A 23,499-nucleotide genomic window follows, 5' to 3' on the forward strand; every position below is an offset into this window, starting at 1 on the left:
TACCTTTGCCAACATTTGAATTGATTCATTAAATGATTAATCAACCGGTTACTTAGGTATATCGATCACCATGGTGTTACTCCCGTACATGTGACTCTATTTTTGTAGAGGTCTTCATGAGATGCTCTGGTTGTACATTAACCTAGATATTGACTAGGTCAATTAATTAAGCATTTAATTACCCAAATCTATGTCGGGGTTATGAGACTCCATTGCTTCTCCCTCAATGGCTATAGGTCTTGTATCTTAGTTTTGAGTTTAACGTCGTCAACTCGACTTATTAATTACAGAATTCATCAGTCTATCAAAGTAACCGATGGATGTTGCTCAAAGTGTCCTCCAAAGTGCAATTTTAGCCTGTGACCATTTACCTTAAACTTGTCTCCTTTATTTTTTTTTTTGTTGAATATCAATTGTCCCGTATGGAATAACACCAATAACATTGTAAGGACCTATCCACCTGGATTTTAATTTTTGTTGAATTTCAATTGTCCCGTATGGAGTAACGCCAATAACATTGTAAGGACCTATCCACCTGAATTTTAATTTTTCTGGTAATAACTTGAGTCGGCTATTGTAAATAAGTACATGATCTCCAATTTTGAAACTCTTTGGTCGGATCAATTTGTCATGCCATATTTTTATTTTTTCTTTGAAAATTTTAGCATTTTCATAGGCTCCCAATCTTAGTTCTTCCTATTCATTAACCTGAATAAATAGCTTTTTACCAACGGAGGTTAAATCAAAGTTCAATGCTTTCAATGCCCAAAAAACTTTGTGTTCTAATTCTACGGGCAATTGACAAGTTTTTCCAAAGACTAATCTATACGGAGATGTTCCAATTGGAGTTTTAAAGGCTGTTCGGTACGCCCATAATGCATCATCCAATTTTAAATCCCAGTTTTTTCTTGAGATTCCAACCATTTTTTCAAGAATTCTTTTTAACTCGCGGTTGGAAACCTCAACTTGCCCTTGAGTTTCAGCATGATATGGTGTTCATGTTTTGTGATTCACATTATATTTTGACAATATAGCAGAAAACTGCCTATTTATAAAATGAGTTCCTTGGTCACTAATGATGACTCGCGGTGTTCCAAATTTGATAAAAATATTTTTCTAAGAAAATTACACGTTGTACGAACATCATTCTTTCTTGTGGGGATGGCTTCAACCCATCTTGACATGTAATCCACAACCACAAGGATATATTTTAAAGAGTGAAAAGAAGAAAAAGGACCCATAAAATTCTATTCCCCAAACATCAAATATTTCACATACTTGTATTGACTGCAGTGGCATCTCATCTCTCTTGGTGATATTACCTGTTCTCCGACACCTGTCATATTGTGCTACATATGCTCGGGCATCTTTAAAGAGTGTGGTCCAGAAGAATCCGACTTCTAAAACTTTAAAAGTCGTTCGATTTGCTGCATAATGTCCTCCAATTGCTCCATCATGACATTGATATAAAATTTTATTCATCTCTTCTTCAGGTACACACCTTCTAATGATATTGTCTCCACAATATTTAAATAAGTAAGATTCATCCCACGGATAATACCTTGTATCAGATATAAGCCTTTTTCTTTGCTGGTAAGAGAAATTTTGCGGTATTCACTTTCCAACCAAGTAGTTCGCGATATCTGCAAACTAGGGTGGTTGAGTAACAATTGTGTCAACTGAAAAAATATGTTCATCAAGAAATTCTTTTTTTATCTCATTAAACTCAAGGGGAGGATTTTCTAATCTAGACAAATGGTCAGCTACTTGGTTCTCTGTCACTTTTTTGTCCTTTATCTCGAGGTTAAATTCTTGCAGAAGTAAAATCCATCTTAATAATCTCGGTCGAGCATCTTTCTTAGATAAGAGGTATTTTAAAGCTGTACGATCAGTTAAAATAGTGACCCTGGTTCCTATCAAATAGGACCAAAACTTATCAAAAGCAAACACTACTGCTAGTAACTCTTTTCCTGTCGTGGCATAATTCACTTGAGTCTCACTAGTGTCCTACTAGCATAGTAAATAGGACGAAAAACCTTATCCTTTCTTTGGCCTAAAACAACTCCAATTGTTGTAGCACTAGCATTACACATGACCTTAAAAGGTTGGTTCCAATCAGGGGACACAACTACATGTGCAGTTGATAACTTTTTCTTAAGGGTTTCAAACGCTTTCACACAGTCACCTGAAAAATCAAACTTAATGTCATTCATAAAGAGGTTAGTCAGAGATTTAATTAGTAGTGTTTTGCACTTATTATGTATTTTATGATGTGTAGGAGTGATTCCGAGTTATTTAGATATTGCAGAGAAAATTTGAGCTAATTGGAGCTTTAAAGTCTAAGTAGAAGCCCAGGGGATTAAATCGGGATCGCGTTCGGGGGTCGAGGACCACGTTCGGATGTCAAAATTTGGAGAAACAAAGTTACTTGAAGAAAATAGCACAGCTGCGCCGTATGAGGCACAACATGCGGCGGCGCGGCAACGCATATTATGCCAGAAATTTATTTTCAAATCGTTCTGTAATTCTCCACAAGCGTGCCACATGGGGCGGCGCGGCATGCGGTGCGCTAGTACAAAAATGCTAGAGTATCTTCATATTTCTGCTAAAAATGGTATTTTCGTCCGGGGTTTATTGGGAATGGCTTAAATACATGGAGAATCACCATTTTCTAATCTTTTGACACATTTTTGACCGAAGGAGGCTAAGTAGACTAAGGAAGAGTTGGAAGAACACAAGCACAAGGATTTCATCATTCCTTTCTCACTTAAGATCCGGGTTTGGATTGAATTTATGTTTTCTTATACTTTAGTTTCATTTGTGAAGAACTTCTCCATGTCTATGGAGTAGATCCTTTTGGGTTTTGATGGATTTGGTGTATTGATGATTTTTTGTGGATTATAACTCTATTTTTATGTATTTGAATCGTTTTTGGAAGACTTAATTGTTGCATCTATATTCACTTGTTCTTGTAATCGAAAGAGGTATAATTTGTGATATCTTTGCATTATATTATTGGTTGAGATCATAGATTCTTCTAAGTAATAGAAAGAGGCTATTTGAATTATTGATTAAATCTAGTTAGGAGAATAATCGAATGAGGTTTTCCTAAAGACCAATCCATTACGCATTCTTGTATATTTTCACAAAGCTTAAATTGGTTCATATTGTGAGGTTCAGACTTAATCGAGAGAGGAGTTTCTAATAAACTATTGTACTGATAATTAAGTGAATTCGAGAGACTCACTTGAACATTAGAAGTGAATTATATAGAGTTAAATCCCAGACAATTATCTTGCACCTATCCTGACAAAATCCCATTTTCTCCCATTGATATCTTCCTTTGCTTAGTCCTTGCTTCGATTATCATTAGTCAATTAGCTCTAGATTCTTAATTAATTTTATTATTAATCGTATAAATCTCAACTGTTGATCCTCCTGGATAGCAATCTAGCTAAACACTTTGAGAACACTGTTTAAACCCAATCCTTATGTACACGATATTATACTATACTATCTTTGACTAGTGAGCACAATTTAAGAGTGTGTTTTGCGCTCGTCAAATTTTGGTACTGTTTTCGGGGATTGGCAATTAATAGTATTTGAAATAGTTTGTAGCGCTAATTCAGGAATTATTTTTTAATTTTTATTTTTAAGTTTTGTTATGTTAACTTCTCTTCAAGATTTCTCTTGTTGAAGAAATATTGAAGAGCATATTCTTGATACTGAACTCTAAATGTTGTAAAGATGGAGTATACCCAGCCTAAAAAAATGATTGAAGAGTTAGCAGCTAAACATTGTTAGCGGTCTGCTACGTATTTTAAATGCGGTGGAAATCATCTATGGGTTGATTGCCAAGCAGGTAGGTATTCTTCCTATGGTTCATCTTTTGAACACTCTCACTTTGTCTCTAGTCCGTACAGGTATGAGGATTCATATGGGCACAATTCTGACTTTGGTTGGGATGAATACCCTTATTATGACTGGAATGAAAACGAAGTGAGACAACCACATCAAGGGGAGAATGGTAGTTTAGAAGAGCTTATGTATAAGTTCATAAATAAGGTGGAAGAGAGATTTACACAAGATGATGAAGTCATTAACAACCTAACAATGCAAGTGAGTCAAATAGTACACTTTCAGAAAGCTCATTGCATTGTGATTGTGAATATATGGAGGAAATACCCGGTGAGAATGAGCCTACCCGAGATGATGAACATCTATAGAGAGAGTTTTCCACTCTGCAAGAGGACTCTATTTCAACTGAAATGATTAAAAATAAGGCTTTGGTTAATTATGAAGCAATTCAAGAAGAGTTCGAACCCCCATCCATTTATCCACAATTGCAATTTTTAGTAGAAGAAAATGAGGAACAAATGGCGTTGGACTTACTAGAGGAGTACTCACATGACCTTTCTTCTTCAATTTCTTATTCTAACCTTGATCATTTGGATTTTATTTTTGGGGATTTACAGAAATATGGATGGATTGATCTTGTAAATGAATGTACAAACAAGCTGAGTATGATCCTACAAGAACAATCCACCGCTCAAAATGAGGCCAAGAAAGAAAGAAAAGAGCAGGTCTTTCAAATATTCCTAAAGGACTTTGGCCTAATGACCTCCATAAATAATCCCAAGGAGCGAAAACGAAAAATGAATTCAGAATTAGGGGTGGAGTTCACAAGTTCTCGGAAACGGAATGTCATAACCCAAAATACGTTAAAGTTCGTGATGGCGCCGGACTCCACTGTCAGGTAAGCCAACACTCAATAGTTAATTAAATCCTCATTTTAATATTTTTGAAATCGTAAATTTTCTTCAATTTAACTAGTAAAAGATGAATTTTTACAGAATAATTAACAATGTTTTCCAAATTTCAATGTTGAACACCCCATACTCATCCCAGAACCTGGTGTCACAAGTGCATGAGCATTTTCTAGGAATTTAAAATAAAATACAATAACTGTCCGGAATACAACTTTGGACAGGAAGACAATACAATACTCTGAAGGAGACTCTGCTAGCTGCGGGTCATACATAAGCTGCAGCTCACTTAAATCTCTGTAACGACCGCGCCTCTGCGCCAACAAGGCCACTAGTCATATATGTACCTGCACAAAACGTGCAGCAAGTATAGTATGAGTACGTAAATCAACGCGTACCCAGTAAGCATCCCATCTAACCTTGAAGAAGTAGTGACGATGGGTCGACTCGGACACTTACTATGGGCTATAATCAATACACCAATGATATGATAAATTATGAATTTTTATGAAGCAGCGGTAAACACAATAGGGGATTTTTATGAAGCAGCGGTAAATAGTTCTCTTGTTAATAGGGGATTTCCAAATTTATTTTCATCTTTTAACAATTTATATCTCCGGCCAATGAGGCCATATCAATTTATCTCAGACCAGGGAGGCAACATCGTTATTTATAAATTTCAAGGCAAGCAATACAAGCATGCACAAATCATGCCAAGGTCGTACAACCCGATACAATAAATATTTAAATTGTGCACTGCCAGAGGGTTGAATGACGCGAACCATAGATGCATCTATTTGCGCTCGGCCCGATCCACAAATAATAATTATTTTCAAGAAAACACAAGTTTCTAATTTACAGACAAATATCTTATACAAACCTTCAAGTAAGTGAATTTAACTTTATACAATTATTTTATCAATTTCTATCATGATTATGTGATTATATTAGCAAGTAAGGGCACAAACATTGCAAGTATAGCATGATACGGGTCCTAAACTACCCGGACAATAGCATAATAGTAGCTACGTATGGACTCTCGTCACCTCGTACGTACGTAGCCCCCACAATTAGATACAAACCTTTGTTTAATTCACCTATGGGGTTAATTCCCTCTTACAAGTTTAGAAAGGAGACTTATCTCGCTTCGAAGTTCATAACCGGCTCCCAAGACATTCAATCAACTCAAATCGATGCCCAACGCTCCAAAACTAGCCAATAAATAAGAAAATCCATAAATATATACTCTAATACTCATTATAATCCAATTTATAACAATTCTCAACTTCGTTCGAAAAGTCGATAAAAACCATCTCGGGCCCACACCTGCTCGAATTCCAAAATGTTTTGAAGATAAACTTTACCCATAATCCCACGAACTCAAATATATAATTTATTCTCCATTTTATGCCCAATTTCATTATCAAAATCTAAGAATACCAATTTATAGGTTTCCTACCAAAACCCCACAATTTCTACAAATTACCATGTCTAAATACATATATAAACCATGTATTTAACTCACAATGTGCGGGAATTACTTACCTCATAATATATGATGAAATCTCCTCTTCAAAAGCTCCAAATATCGCCCAACCAAAATGAAATGTGGAGGAAAATAGTCAAATCCCGTATATAAAACTTCACTGCCCAGGTCCACCCTTCTTCGCGATCGCGGAAAGACCATCGCGATCGTGAAGTCCAAAGACACACTGTCCTTATATTTCCTCTACGCATTCGCATTCGTGAAGCTTTCCGCCCTCACTACTTCGTGTTCGCATACCCAGCCTTACGTTCGCGTAGGCCAAACATCCTCAGGTCCAGTCCAAATTTCTTCTACGCGTTCGCGACTCCACACTCGCGTTCGTATAGGTTCCTCAATTTCTTCAGCTCGTTCGCGTCCTCAAGAATGCGTTCGCATAAGGCAAAAATCCATGGTCCATCAGTTCCTTCTTTGCGATCGCGTACATCCACCCGCGATCGCGATGCACAACACCAGACACCCTAAACAAATCTACGCTATCGCGGACTTCCTATCGCGATCGCGTATAAGGAAACCAACAATAGCCATGACAACAACTTCAGCAGATCCCTCGAGTCGAATTTCAATATTTTAACTATCCAAAATCCACCCGAAGCCCTCGGGACCCCAACCAATCATACCAACCAGTCCCATAACATATTACGAACTTGCTCGAGCCTTCAAATCACATCAAACAATATCAAAATTATGAATCGCACCCCAATATAAACTTAATGAATTTTGAAACTTCAAACTTATATAATTGATGCCGAAACCTATCAAATCACGTCTGATTGACCTCAAATTTTGCACACAAGTCACATTTGACATGACGGATCTACTCCAACTTTAGAAATCGGATTTCGACCCCAATATCAAAAAGTCCACTTCCAGTCAAACTTCTCAAAAACTTTCAAATTTTTAGCTTTAGCCTAATGACTCCAAAAGGACCTCCGGACCTCCAAATCCACTTCCGGATGCTCTCCCAATACCAGAATCACCATACGGAGTTATTCCAAAGCTCAAAATCCTAAACAGACATCGATAACATTGAACTGCACCTCAACCCAAATTTATAACATTCTTCCAAAATGCCAACTTTCACAATAGGCGCCGAAACGCTCCCAGGTCATCCAAAACTCGATACAAACATACGCCCAAGTCCAAAATCATCATACGAACTTGTTGGAACCTTCAAATCCCAATTCTGAGATCGTTTACTCAAAAATCAAACCTTAGTGAATTCTTCCAACTTAAAGCCTCCGAAATGAGAATTATTTTTTAAAATCAACCCTGAACATCCGAAATTTTACTTCCGACCACGCGTACCAGTCATAATACCTGAAGTGAAGTTGCTCATGGCCTAAAACTGCTGAACGATGCGCTAGAGCTCAAAACGACCGATCGGGTCGTTACACAGAAAAAGTTTAGGAGAGTTTTCTTTACCTCTTGCTTTTTATTTGTGTATCATAGGGACATGCCATAATTTAAATTGTGGGGTGGGGATGTAAATATGTAAATAACTGTTTGTTTTCATTTCTTGTGTGTGTTTTCGTTTCTTTTGATTGAAATTTTTAAAGTCGAAAAACAAAATTATTTTCTTTAGGTAGTATAATAATTCCCCCTTGGTTTTTCTTTGTGTCGCGGTTCTCTTCCAAGGGTTTTGTTTGAACCAGGAGTAGTTAGTTTTTTTTTAGGAGTGGGAAACCTTGTGCTGTGATTTGAAAAGAAAGCAATATCTCTTGACTATATTATGCCTTGAGAATAGTAAGTGCTTTAGTTGTGATGCTTAGGCTCAATTTTTGACTCTTGTATAAGCACCTTAAATTGTATGATCTTAACTTTGCTTAACTACTTTGATTAGAGTGTCTTGATGAGTCCTATCCTGAGTGAGTTTTGATCCATGTGTGTATGTGATTTTATGTATTATGTGCATTGCATTTGATGTCTTGAACTTTCCCGGTGTATTTTCAAAGCGAATAATAGTTTTATTCAGTCTTGAAAGTGATATAGGCATTTCTTTATTGAGCTAGTTATACGTTGTACCCACCTAATTATTATGTATCTTAATTGACCCCTTTGATCCTGTAATTTTATTTCTTTGGCAACCACATTACAAGCCTTACCCATTTTACCCCTCGTGAGCACTTGAAATTGTTATGAACTTTGTAAAAGTTAAAGTGTGGGGTGTTGGTTGGCTTTTGAGTGGAACTAATGAATTAAGGAGAAAGGTGCACTGTTTTGAAAAAATAAGAGCCACGTGAATTGAAAAAAATATAGTTGCATTGTTGTGCAAATATTCATTGATTGTGGTAACTTTTGATATATGTGTGCTTAAGGAAGTGGGGAGTTGACATATATTGATGCAAGGGTGGAGTTATGGTTTAACAAAAGTGTGGGATTTTGAACGGCCAATTGTATGTATTAAAGTGCTTAGGGAGGTGTAGTCAATATATCTAATGTATCCTACCCGTACCGCAACCTACATTACAACCAAATAAAGTCTTGTTTGATCCTTGACTGAATAAGCTCAATTAGTAGAGTAGTACTGTAACGACCTGGCTAGTCATTTCGAGAGTTATTGCCCCGTTTTCCCTATTTTTGCTTCCTTTTGTATTTTTCAGCTACATTATGATATATCGGGTTAGTTGGTTCAGGTCCGGGGTGCTTTCAGAGTGGATTGAGACACTTAGTCTCTAAAGTAGAAGCTTCAGTTGGAAAAGTCAACTGGACGTTGACTTATGTATAAACGACCTCGAATTTGAATTTTGATGGTTCAGTTATCTCCGTTAGGTGATTTCGGACTTATAAGCGCGTCCAGAATGTGATTTGGAGGTCTGCGGTAGAATTAGGCTTGAATTAGCGAAAGCTAGAATTTTGGCGATTTTGGCCGGCAGTGAAAATTTTGATATCGGGGTCAGATTGGATTTTTGGAAGTTGGAGTAGGTTAGTGGTGTAATTTCAGACATGGGTGCACAATTTGAGTTCATTCAGACATGATTTGGTAGGTTTCGACATCGTTGGTGGAATTCAGAAGTTTAGAAGTTCTTAGGCTTGAATCTGGGGGTAATTTAGTGTTTTGATGTTATTTTGAGTGATTAGAAGATTCGACTAAGTTTGTATGATGTCATGGGACATGTTGGTATGTTCGGTTGAGGTCCTGAGGTTCTCTGGTGAGTTTCGGATGGTTAACGGATCATTCTTGGCCTTGGTGAGATTGCTGATATCTGCTGCTGCATTTTTTTGGTTTCCTATTTCGCGATCGCAAGTGGGCTCTCACGTTCGCGAAGAGTGTTTTATGAGTGGTGAATTTTTGTTCTATGCGTTCGCAAAGGGGAGGACGTGAACGCAAACGCGTAGGTATGCTCTGCGTGTGCATCGCGAATGCGGGAGAAGGGTTGTGTTCGTGAAGAGGAGTGAGGCAGTTGGGGATCCTAGGTCCTTGTTCTACGCGTTCGCGAGGTGGTGGTTGCGTTCCCGAAGGTCTGAGCTATTAAGCATCGCGTTCGCGAGGCATGTGTCGCATTCGCAAAGAGTAAAATGGTGAGGCAGTCAAGTTGGCCTACGCGAAAGCGAGAGGACGGTCGCGTTCGCAAAGGATAAAATCTGGGCAGGGAGTGTTAAATTTCAAAATCGAGGGTTTGAACCCATTTTTCATATTTTGAGCTAAAGACCATGGATTTAGGCGATTTGTGAAGGGATTTTCAGGGAGTTGATTGGGGTAAGTGTTTCTCACTTGGTTTTGGTTAAATTCCATGATTATATCTTGATTTTTATCATCTAAATTGTGATTTGGTGTGAAAATTTGGGGAAAAAGTGGAAGAGTTCTTGAGATTGAATTTTGAGGTTTTGAAGGAGATTTTGTTGTCGGATTTGAGTAAATTTGGTATGACTAGACTCGTGAGTGAATAGGCTTTCAGGTTTTGTGACTTTTGTCGAATTTTGAAACGTGGGCCCGGGGTCGGGTTTGGGTCGACTTTGGATTTTGGCTATAATTTGGTATTTTTCTTATGGAATTGATCCCTTTAGCCTATTTTGATCGTATTGTATTGCTTGTGGCTAGATTCGGAACGCTCAGAGGCCGATTCAAGAGGCAAGGGCATTGCGGAGTAGAGATTTGCTCGGATTGAGGTAAGTAACGATTGTAAATCTAGTCCTGAGGGTATGAAACCCCGGGATTTTGTATCATTTTACTATTTGGAGGTGGCGCACAAGCTAGGTGACGAGCGTGTGGGCGTGCACCGTTGGGGATTGTGACTTGGTCTGTCCCGTATCAACTGTAAAGTTGAATATTTTGTTGAAACTATATGATTCTTATGTGCTTTAGAAAGAATTTTTGTAAGTCAGGTTGGATGTCATGTTTAGGCCTTATGCCAGTGTTGTTTGGACCCTTAGAGGTCTTTTCTTACTATCCTCTCATTGGTTTTGATTAAAAATCTTTACTCAGTCATATTTATACATATTTACAACATAACTCAGTCTTTATTACTCTATTTTGATGCATCGTATAAATGTTGTTTGGGCTGAATACTTTGTTTTCTGAGAGTCCGAGAGGCTCGAGAGGTTTATGACTGAGTGAGGTCGAGGGCCTGATTTGTGAGGATATTTATGGGATCGGGCAGCACGCTGCAACATATTTGATATAGGCTGAGGGCCTCATTGATTTATGCCAAGATTGGCTTGATATAGCGCTTGGGTTGAATGAGCCCCTCTGAAGTCTGCACATACCCCCAGTGAGCGTAGGTACCTACTGAGTGTGAGTGCCGAGTGCTGAGTGAATTGGAGGCATGAGTGATGGTGAGGTCTGCCCGAGGGGCTGTATACGAGTGATTGTGAGGTTGCTCGAGGGGCTGTCTATGAGTGATGTTGCCCAATGGGCTGATTATGATTTCATTATTTTTGCTCACCTTTGCATTGAGCCTTTGTTTGAAAACTGTTGAAAGAGGTCTTTAAATGATTTTACTGGAACTGGATTTAAAAGAGGTGATTTGATTCAAACTCTGATTTTAAAAGCATGTTGTATTTTATTGAATTTTTGTAATATGAACTTTACTTGCATTATTGCTCGTCACTACTTCTCAGTATTTATTTATTGTTGTTACTTACTGAGTTGGCATACTCACGTTACTCCCTGCACCCTGTGTGCAGATCCAGGCGTATCTGGACACGGTAGCGGCTATTGATTTTTTCGGTTGCAGATTTTCTCGGAGATAGCAAGGTAGATGTCTGGTGATCGCAGCCCTGCTCTTCTCTCTTTTATCTTCCTTTAGTTGTATTTAGCTATTTTCCAGACTATATTGGTCTCGATATTGTCAGACAAATTGTAGTAGATGCTCATGACTAGTGACACCCCGATGTTAGACTTTTCTTTTCCGCACTTTTGTTTTGATTTGAACTTCTTTACGAAGGTTTTTATGTTAAATAGACTTGAAATTATCTTTGAAATGAAAATATCGGTTTGTTTTATAAATGAGTCGGCTTTCCTAGTTCTACGATAGGCGCCATCATGACATGGTTAGTTTGGGTCGTGACAAGTTACTACAAGCAAGCTTATGGTACATTTTTTGTAGTGCATGAATTTCATTTCTCAAAGTGAGTTAATTCTTTCTATCTTGAATTCCTATATGTTCTTGAATTTTATTGTGTGTGGAACTACTCTCTATTGTTGTGTTAGGGCAGTTGATTCATGAAGGAAAGGTAATGTCATTGACCTCTGTGTTAGAGTAAGTGAGCAGGTTGTGAAAAATGTGTGGTACTGTTGAGTCAGCTCTTGAGGTGAGGATGTTACAGTATTGTGTTTAATATGTTCCAGTATATTTGGTGTGATGAGTTACGAGAGTTGTTTAATAATGTCATGTCTATGTGAAGTGTAGTTTAATTGCTCGAGGACGAGCAATTGTTTATGTGTGGGGTGTTGATGGTAGGCTATAATCCCATATTTTAGTCGCTTATTGCACTCTAATTCACTGCACTCTACTTATGTTAAGCTTAATTAGTAGTGTTTTTCACTTATTATGTGTTTTATGCCGTGTAGGAGTGATTTCGAGTTATTTAAATGTTGCGGAACAAATTCGAGATAATTGGAGCTTTGAAGTCTGAGTAGAAACCTAAGGGATTAAATCGGGATCGCGTTCAGGGGTCGAGGACCACGTCCGGGTGTCAAAATTTTGGGAAACAAAGTTACTCGAAGAAAATAGCACAGTCGCGCCGCATGGGGCGGCGCGGCAATGCATATTATGCCATAAATTGATTTTCAAATCGTTCTGGAATTCTCCACAAGCGCGCCGCATGGGGCGGCACGGCATGCGACGCGCTGGTACAAAAATGCTACAGTATCTTCCCATTTCCGCTAAAAGGGGTATTTTCGTCCCGGGTTTATTGGGGGTGGCTTAAATACACGGAAAAACACTATTTTCGGAACTTTTGACATGTTTTCGACTAAAGGAGGCCAAGGAGGCTAAGGAGGAGTTGGAAGAACACAAGCACAAGGATTTCATCATTCCTTCCTCACTCAAAATCCGGATTTGAATTGAATTTATATTTTCTTATACTTTAGTTTCATTTGTGAAGAACTTCTCCATGTCTATGGAGTAAATCCTTTTGGGTTTTGATGGATTTGGTGTATTGATAATTGTTTGTGGATTATAACTCTATTTTTATGTATTTGAATCGTTTTTGGAAGATTTAATTGTTGCATCTATATTCACTTGTTCTTGTAATCGAAAGAGGCATAACTTGTGATATCTTTGCATTATATTATTGGTTGAGTTCATAGATTCTTCTAAGTAATCACATGAAGCTAGTTGAATCATTGATTAAATCTAGTTAGGAGAATAATAGAATGATATTTTTCTAAAGACCAATCCATTACGCATTCTTGCATATCTTCACAGAGCTTAAATTGGTTCATATTGTGAGGTTCAGACGTAATCGAGAGAGGAGTTTCTACAAAATAATTGTACCGATAATTAAGTGAATTCGAGAGACTCACTTGAATATTAGAAGTGAATTATCTAGAGTTAAATCCTAGATAATTATCTTTCACCTATCCTATCAAAACCCAATTTTCTCCTATTGATATCTTCCTTTGCTAGTCCTTACTTCGATTGTCATTAGTGAATTAGCTCTAGATTCTTAATTAATTTTATTATTAATCATATAAATCTCAAATGTTGATCCTCCTGGATAGCAATCTAGCTACAAACTATGAGAACACTATTTAAACCCAATCCTTGTGGACACGATATTATACTATACTATCTTTGACTAGCGAGCATAAGTTAAGTGTGTGTTTTGCTATCACGACCCAATTTTTCTTCCGTTGGGTATCGTGATAACACCTAGTCTTAGGGACTAGGTTGTCAACCCCGAACCTGGGAGCGAGACCGGCACCCGGTGCCTCACCTAACTTAGCGTACCAAATTGCGACTAAGGGACTCTGAACATATAATATCATAATTTGGCCATGGGGCCACCTTGCAAGACAATTTGCGATGCAAAATATAAAACTGAATGGAAACTAGTGTTGACTAAACATCAATATAATGTTTGGGCCGACAAGGACGTCATAACTACTACAACTGACAAACCACCAAAATATACATACCAGGCCTACAAGCCCAACATACTGTACTAACCAACAGGATATGTCTACAAGCCTCTACTGATGGATATATTGTGATCAGAACAGGGCATCGACTTACCCATAACATATATACATAAACACAGAAAATGTACACGAAAACCTAGACCCAATAACTCCGAAGGACGTGGAGCTTCCCGATCAGGCTGAACTCTGGAAACACCTACAGAGGAGGTCTACCCGTCTGTCTATCTGAACCTACATGCATGAAATGCAGCGTCCCCAAAAAAAGGGTGTCAGTACGAAATAATGTACCGAGTATGTAAGACAATAACATAACTGAAAACTGAAACTGAACTGATAATATAATAACTGGAAGTAACTGGGAGTCAAAGACGATCTGGAGATATACTTACCTGCTGATACTAACTCAACTCTTTCAATATAGTAAGTAAAATAAATGTCCGGTCCTATAATGCTCGGTACGTGTAACTCCTCGGCCGTAGTAGTCTCACTCATAGGCGCTCGACCATACTATGCTCTGTATCTCGGCCATTCTAGGCTCGCTCATAAGCGATCGGCCACAGTAGGCTCGGTATATATAACTTACCATCTGATCAAAGGTTGCCCAATAGGGGCCTGCCCATCGATTATAGATCGATGGTGGTAAAAATACTGTAATATTGTGTGTGTGTATATATATATATATATATGTACACACACCCTCTGCTCTCTTGACTGGAAGAAGACAATACTCAATTGAATATAAAGTCTCGATAAGGAATAATACTGTAACTTATAAGACTAGAATAATGTGAATAAATTCATGAATACGAACTTCTCTTTATGTCTCATTATTAACACATGTAGCTACGATATCATGCCAAAATGAATGAAGGGCTTAGCCATAACATACCTTATCACAATCTTTCCAATCACCAAGTTGAACTCGTCTCTTCTCACCTTAATCTACAACAATGATAATAACACTATCATTAAGTTACGAAAGGTACAACTATCGTATAACGAACAACATGCTTATTTTGTATTAAAACGGACAACATCTCCCCTATAATCCTTAATTCCTCCAAATTCAAGATAACACAAACAACACCAAAAACAACAATAACAACAATAACAAAATATATACATTATTTTCCAACCTTATGTACACCACAAAATACTACAAAACAGTCCAACACACCCCAATCTCTTCATACACAAAACGACCATCGTAGTAGTGTCAATAACCCAAAAATATTACGACGAACGACCAGCCCAACATCCTGCATTTATGTGGTGTTTCTACACACCCTTCATCCTCTAAAACTCCACAAAATAATAGTAAATCACGCAGCCCAACAGCAACACCAAACAATCCACAAAACAGTTCGCTACAAGTGAATAACTCAAACTCACGGCTTCCGATCGCCGTCCTGTGAGTTCTTACAAATATAGAACGACTTATTATGCATATAAAGCAGTAAATAATGGATGAAAGAGAGTGGTGAACTTACCTTATTTGTTGGATAACTCAGATCCTATCTTGGTTCTTCAAACTCTAGTCTTTACCTCCAATTAGAACTTGAAAGGGAGAGAAAATCAATTGGGGTTTGTGGGAAATATTTGGGAGGCTTTTTGCAGAGATTAAGTCTAGTTATTTTGCCCTATTATCATCCTAAAATATTAAGGGGATAGGCCTTTATAAAGGCCTATTTGAATGACCCGAACTGGCCCAGTTTTGGACGACCCAAACTGGCCCAGTTTTGGATTCTCGTTTAAGCAAGTAGATGACAGTCTGCGTAGTCTTGCAAAATCGCTCATATCTCTCTACTCCGATATGTTATTGATAAACGATTTGATGCGTTGGAAAATAGATGCATAGATATTTAATTTTATGGATGGAACACCCCATAACTCTAGGTATATTGGGAGAAAATCATAGTTACATTTGACCCAAAGTTTTAGTAAAACTTATGAATGTAACTTGTGATGACTTTCATCGACTTTTGTCCCACCACTCGCTTGACTTCAAAAAATAACACCCGACTATCATACGAATAACATAACTCATAACATAACCTCCTTATCATATTAAACACCCTGGTCTCACCCCAAAAGTACATGCTATAACGTTCCCAACTTGTCAGCTTTCGTCGAAACATTATTTTCTTCAATTCCTTTAGCTTCTGAACCTTCTAACCCTCATTTACTTGTTGTTCATGATCTTCAATATTTGTAACTTCTGAGGTAACATAATTAACTTGATTTATATATTCTCAAAGATGATCTCATTTTTGGGTCCTACATTAGTTTGCTAACGACACAGTTTTACGTACAAAAATAAAGGGTGTAATATCATTCCCCCCTTGGGAACATTCGTCCTCGAATGTTTACTTTTAGAGACTTGAAAATATTTTGCCAGAATTTCCTCCGTATACTAGACTATAACCAACCTGCATGCAACCAGAAAATATACTATGCATGCCACACATGGCCAATGTCTATAAATAACAACACTTTGCCTCAAACAGTCATAAATCATAAATACTGAAAGTTAGGAAATAAGAGCTTACTTGATGACCTACTAGCCTGAATAGAGTTGTGTTGTAGCATCCCATCTCGAACCATATCTTTAGTTTGAAATTGGTGGGGGTATTTATACTTCATTTATTTTTCCGCTTCCCATGTCATCTGTTCCACATTCTTTCTTCTCCATAAAACCTTCACAGAGGCTACCTCCTTATTTCGTAGCTTGTGGATTTGTCGGTCTAGGATGGCAACCGAAATTTCCTTGTATGACAAGTCCTTCATAATCTGTACATTATATGTGGGCACCACTCTGGTAGGATCACCAATGCACTTCTGTAGCATAGATACGTGAAAAACCGGATGGACTGACTCCAATTCTGAGGGCAATTCTAACTCATAAGCTACTTGGCCAACTCTCCGAATGATCCTATAAGGCCCAATATACCGTGGGCTAAGCTTGCCTTTCTTGCCAAACCTCATCAAGCCCTTCATAGGGGATACCTTTAAAAATACCCAGTCATTAACCTCGAACTCTAAGTCTCATTGCCGCACATCAGAATATGACTTCTGGAAACTCTGAGCTGTCAACAATCACTCCCGGATAAGCTTTACTTTCTCTACGGCTTGTTAAACTAGGTCTGGCCCATGTAACCCAAATTCTCTAACATCAAACCACCCTATAGGAGATCTGCATTTATGCCCATACAAAGCCTCGTACTGAGCCATCTGGATACTAGAGTGGTAACTGTTATTATATGCAAACTCGATAAGAGGTAGATGTTCATCCCAACTTCTTTTAAAATCCAACACACATGCTCGTAACATATCCTCGAGCGTCTGAATTGTGCGCTCGGCTTGTCCATCAGTTCGTGGATGAAAAGTTGTGCTGAGATTCACCTGAGTCCCTAGACCTCTTTGAAATGACCTCCTGGGCCACACGGTCAGATATAATAGATACTGGTACTCCGTGTAGCCGCACTATCTCCTTAATATATAACTTTGCATAATCGTCTGTTGTATATGTAGATCTGACCGGTAGGAAATGAGCTGATTTTGTAAGCCTATCGACTATCACCCATATAGAATCAAACTTACTATGAGAACAAGGTAAACCCATGACAAAGTCCATGTTTATCGCCTCCCATTTCCACGTCGGGATCTCTATAGTCTACAGTAGCCCTTCGGGCTTCTAATGCTCTGCCTTCACCTGCTTGCAACTAGGACACTGGGCGACAAACTCAGCAATGTTCTTCTTCATATCGTTCCACCAGTATATATCCTTAATGTCATGATACATCTTCGCCGACCTAGGATGAATGGAGTACCACGAATAATGTGCCTCTGACATAATTCTATCTCGTAGCTCTGCTACATCTGGAACACACAGACGACCCCTGCATCTGAGAACCCTATCTCCCTTGAGCTCTAACAATGGATTCTTCTATTGTGGAACTTGTTCTCTCAACTCGATCAACTCTGGGTCCTCGTACTGCCTTTCCTTGACTTCAGCTATGAGAGATGATTTTGCAGTGTTTTGGAGTACAACTCCACCATCGTCGGAATCTACTAACTGAACCCCCAAACAAGCCAATTGATGAATCTCTCTAGTTAATTGTCTTTTCTCGGCCTTTACATGTGCTAAGCTACCCATAGATCGACGACTTAAGGCGTCTACTACAACATTAGCGTTCCCTGGATGGTAGAGAATGTTAACATCGTAATCTTTCAATAACTCAAGCAATCGCCTCTATCACAAATTCAACTCTTTTTGCTTGAATATATATTGTAGATATGTAAATACATCAACATGAACATCATATAAATAATGCCGTCATATCTTAAGTGCATGGACAACCGCAGCTAACTCGAGGTCGTGGGGTTGGACAATTCTTCTCGTGCTTCCTTAACTGCCTTGAAGCATACGCAATTACCTTCCCATGTTGCATCAGGACACATCCTAACCTGACACCTGAGGCATCACAATACACGGCATAACCCTCTAGACCCTCTGGAAGTGTTAGAACTGGTGCTGAGGTCAACCTGTTCTTAAGCTCTTGGAAACTCCGCTCGCAAGCCTCCGTCCACTGAAACTTAGTTGATTTCTGCGTCAACTTCATCAATGGTGCTGAAAGGGAAGAAAAACCCTTTACGAACCTCCGGTAGTAGCTAAGACTAGAAATCTATCATATGTCGGAGTGGTAGGTCTAGGCCAAGATTTCACGGCCTCAATCTTCTAAGTGTCTACCTTTATACCTTCATCAGATACAATATGCCCCAAGAATGCTACAGACTTCAACCAGAACTCCCATTTAGAAAACTTAGCATACAACTTATGATCACGGAGGGTTTGGAGTACCGCTCGCAAGTGGTCCACATGCTCATCCTCTAAACTTGAATAGACCAGAATATCATCAATAAATACTATCACGAACAAATCTAAAAATGGGCAGAATAGGCTATTCATCAAGTCCATAAATACGGCGGGTGCATTCGTCAACCCAAAGGACATGACAAGGAACTCAAAGTGGTCATATCGGGTCCTGAAGGCTGTCTTCGGAATATCTTTCTCCCGAACTCTGACCTGGTGGTATCCCGATCTCAAATCTATCTTTGAAAAGAATCTATCCCCCTCCAACTGATCAAACAAGTCATCGATCCTTGGAAGTGGATGCTTATTCTTAGTACTTACCTTGTTCAGCTGCCTATAATCGATACACATCCTCAACGAGTTTCTTCCGCACAAAGAGTACCGGTGCACCCCAAGGTGAGGTATTGGGCCTGATGAAACCTTTCTCCAGCAAATCTTTTAACTACTCCTTCAACTCCTTTAATTCGGCAGGTGCCATTCTATACGGAGGGATGGATATTGGTTGAGTTCCTGGAAGCAAATCGATGCTAAAATCAATCTCTCACTCTAGAGGAATACCGGGAAGCTCATCTGGTAACACATCTACATACTCTTTGACTACGGGAATAGACTGAAGTGTAGGTATCTCAGCATTTGCATCTCTAACTCGCACAATATGATAAATTCACCCTGTTGCAATCATTTTCCTCGCCTTCAGATAGGAAATAAACCTACCTCTGGGTGTCGTTGTATTACCTACCCATTCAAGGACTGCCTCACCCAGAAAATGAAATCTGGCTACCTTTGCTCGGCAATCAACTGTGGCATAGTAAGCTGCCAACCAGTCCATGCCCATGATAGCATCAAAATCCATCATATCTAGCTCAACTAGGTCGGCAGATTTCTGACGACTACAAACTGTCACCGTACAACCTCAATAAAACCGTCTAGCAATAATCGATACTCCGACCGGTGTAGATACCGCAAAAAGATCACTTAGTATTTCAGGCACTATACCAAACTTCCCCACGATAAATGGGGTAATATATGATAAAGTAGATCCTGGGTCTATCAAGGCATAAGCATCGTGAGAGAAAATGGTCAATATACTTGTCACAACGTCTGGTGATGACTCTTGGACCTATCAACCAGCTAAAGCATAGATACGGTTCTGATTAACACTTGAACTGGAAACTCTACCTCTGCCTTGACCTCTACCAGTTGAAGACTGAGACTCGCGCACTGAAGGATGCACGGACATAGATGATCTTGTTGCTGAACTTTATGGTTGTGCCATACCCCCAGAATCTCTATTTGGGCAATCTCACATCATATGCCTCGTACGCCCACATGAATAACAAGCATCAAAGCCTGCTCGGCATTGGCCCAAGTGTCCTCTACCACAGATGTCACACCGTGGCGGAAATGACCATGTCTGCCTTGAACCTCGTTATCACTGCAAAACGCTATGCCTGTGAGCTCTCACCTGGTCCTGAATGAGTATAGCGGTCATACCTGTAACCCTGTAACTGAGGTGGTGGAGGCCTAGGTGGCCGTCCGAAGTACTGGGGCCTATAACTACCCTGTGACTACTCTTGAGACCTGGGAAATCTCATCTTCTTACGCTGCCCTTGCTCAGTCCTCTTTGTACCCTGTTGTCGACGCCTACCCCTCTTTATATTCTGAGTGAATGCTTGAATCCGGGAGATATCCATATTATCATACAATGCAGCGGTGGCATATGCCTTGGTCAACTCTAGGGTTAACCCTGCTATAAACATGTGGATCTTGTCATGCATAGTAGCAATTATGGATGGTTCAGATCTGGCAAATGAGTCAAAACGGAGACTATACTCTCGAACACTCATATTGCCCTGCTTGAGGGCTAGAAACTGATCGACCCGAGCTTGTCGGATCTCTCTGGGTAAGTACTGGTCAAGGAAGGCATCTGAAATATTTGCCCAACTAGTTGGAGGTGCATCACGTACCCTGGACCTCTCTCATCCCTCGTACCAAAGGATGGCTATATCTCGGAGTCAAAAAGCTGCTAGCTCAACTGCCTATTTCTCTCTGCCATGCATAACTCGAAAGATCCTGTGAAGCTGATCTATGAAATTCGGTGGGTCCTCCCTCTGATCTGTTCTCGTAAACTCTAGGGGACTCAAAGGAATAAACTCTCGGACCCTTGAACTCCTAGACCCCTCATAAGATTCTGCACTAGCTGATGCCCTAGCTTGTTGCTCGGTAGCTACCAATTGTGTCAACAAATGCACCGCACTCCTCAAGTCCTGATCTGGTGGAAGTGGAAGGGGAACTGGATGTGCAGTATCCTTAGGAATCTCGTCAGGTGGTGGAGGAGCCGGTAGTGACTGAGTAGGGGTCTCGCCTTGGGCCTCAAACTGGGACCCATCTAACTAGGGCACCCTGCTGGTCCCCTCACCTGTTGTTGTATCTCCCCTCTGGCTAGTAGTAGTCTTCCTAGTCACCGTAATCTGTGTATGCAAACCCCAACATGTAAGTTTAACTCAAATTTCCTATAACTCAGTTCTACAACACGATTTAGATTTGAAAGAAGGGTGACCAACTCCTAAATGCCATGTAGTTCCCTGCTTATATAATGTGGTGCATAATACATCTATAAACAAGACCTTACTAAACACGACTTGTAGACTCCCTAGGACAGAACTGCTCTGATACCAAGTTTGTCACGCCCCGAACCTGGGAGCGAGACCGGCACCCAGTGCCTGACCTAACCTAGCGTACCAAATTGCGACTAAGGGACTCTGAACATATAATGTCATAATTTGGCCATGGGTCCACCTTGCAAGACAATTTGCGAAGCAAAACATCAAACTGAATGGAAACTAGTGCTGACTAAACATCAATATAAAGTTGGGTTGACAAGGCAGTCATAACTACTACAACTAACAAACCACCAAAATATACATACCAGGCCTACAAGCCCAACATACTGTACTAAGCAATAGGATATGTCTACAAGCCTCTACTAATGGATATATTGCGATCAGAACAAGGCCCCGACCTACCCATAACATATATACATATATACAGAAGATATACACGAAAACCTAGACCCGATAACTCCGAAGGACGTGGAGCTTACCGATCAGCCTGAACTCTGGAAACACCTACTGAGGAGGTCTACCCGTCTGTCTATCTGAACCTGCATACATGAAATGCAACGTCCCCATAAAAAGGGTGTCAGTACAAAATAATGTACAAAGTATGTAAGGCAATAACATAACTAAAAACTGAAACTGAACTGATAATATAATAACTGGAAGTAACTGGGAGCCAAAGACGATCTGGAGATATACTTACCTGCTGATACTGACTCAACTCCTTCAATATAGTAAGTAAAATAAATGTCCGACCCTATAAGACTCGGTATGTGTAACTGCTCGGCCGTAGTAGGCTCGCTCATAGGCGCTCAGCCATACTAGCCTCTGTATCTCGGCCATTCTGGGCTCGCTCATAGGCACTCTCCCACAGTAGGCTTGGTCTATATAACTTACTATATGATCAGAGGTTTCCCAATAGGGGCCTGCCCATCGATTATAGCTTGATGGTGGTGAAAATACTGTAATACTATATATATATATACTGAATAAATTCATGAATACGAACTTCTCTTTATGTCTCATTATTAACACATGTAGCTACGAGATCATGCCAAAATGAATGAAGGGCTTAGCCTTAACATACCTTATCATAATCTTTTCAATCACCAAGTTGAACTCGCCTCTTCTCACCTTAATCTACAAAAACGATAATAACACTATCATTAAGTTATGAAAGGTACAACTATCGCACAACGAATGACATGCTTATTTTGTATTAAAACGGACAGCATCTCCCCTATAATCCTTACTTCTTCCAAATTCAAGATAACACCAACAACACCAAAAACAACAATAAAAACATATATACATTATTTTTCAACCTTATGTACACCACACAATACTATAAAACAGCCCAACACACCCCAATCTCTTCATACACAAAATGACCACCGTAGTAATGTCAACAACCAAAAAATGTTACAACGAACGACCAACCCAATATCCTGCATTTATGTGGTGTTTATCCAGACCCTTCCTCCTCAAAAACTCCACAAAACAATAATAAATCATGCAGCCCAACAGCAACACCAAACAGTCCACAAAACAATCCACCAAACAGTCTGCTACAAGTGAATAACGCGAACTCAAGGCTTCCGATCACCGTCCCGTGAGTTATTACAAATATAGAATGACTTACTATGCATATACATAAGTAAATAATGGATTAAAGAGAGTAGTAAACTTACTTTATTTGTTGGATAACTCAACTCCTATCTTGGTTCTTCAAACTCTAGTCTTTACCTCCAATTAGAACTTAAAAGGGAGAGAAAATCAATTGGGGTTTGTGAGAAATTTTTGGGAGGATTTTTGCAGAGATTAAGTCTGGTTATTTTGCCCTATTATCATCCTAATATATGAAGGTGATAGGCCTTTAAAAAGCCTCTTTGAACGACCCGAACTGGCCCAGTTTTGGATTTTCGTTTAAGCAAGTAGGTGACAGTCTGCGCAGTCTCGCAAAACCCCCTATATCTCTCTACTCTGATATCGTATTGATAAACGGTTTAATGCGCTGGAACATAACCTCCTTATCATGTTAAGCACCCTGGTCTCACTCCAAAAGTACATGCTATAACGTTCCCAACTTGTCGGCTTTCGTCAAAATATTA

The 23,499-nt window shown here is 39.3% G+C and overlaps 1 protein-coding gene across 1 annotated transcript in view; it reads right to left on the reverse strand.

Annotated features, from left to right (window-relative positions):
- Positions 1-1,650: 1,650 nt before the first annotated feature.
- Positions 1,651-23,499, reverse strand: part of LOC138898259 (uncharacterized) — a 37,915-nt gene continuing 16,066 nt past the window's right edge. The window contains exons 4-7 of the mRNA XM_070184314.1: positions 22,476-22,528; positions 20,374-20,573; positions 2,012-2,185; positions 1,651-1,913 (exon numbers count right to left, since the gene is read on the reverse strand). Coding sequence (XP_070040415.1) covers positions 1,651-1,913; positions 2,012-2,185; positions 20,374-20,573; positions 22,476-22,528 — 690 coding nt within the window. The remainder of the gene's footprint in view (positions 1,914-2,011; positions 2,186-20,373; positions 20,574-22,475; positions 22,529-23,499) is intronic.

Source organism: Nicotiana tomentosiformis, chromosome 8 (assembly GCF_000390325.3).
Source record: "Nicotiana tomentosiformis chromosome 8, ASM39032v3, whole genome shotgun sequence".
Lineage (NCBI taxonomy): Eukaryota > Viridiplantae > Streptophyta > Magnoliopsida > Solanales > Solanaceae > Nicotiana > Nicotiana tomentosiformis.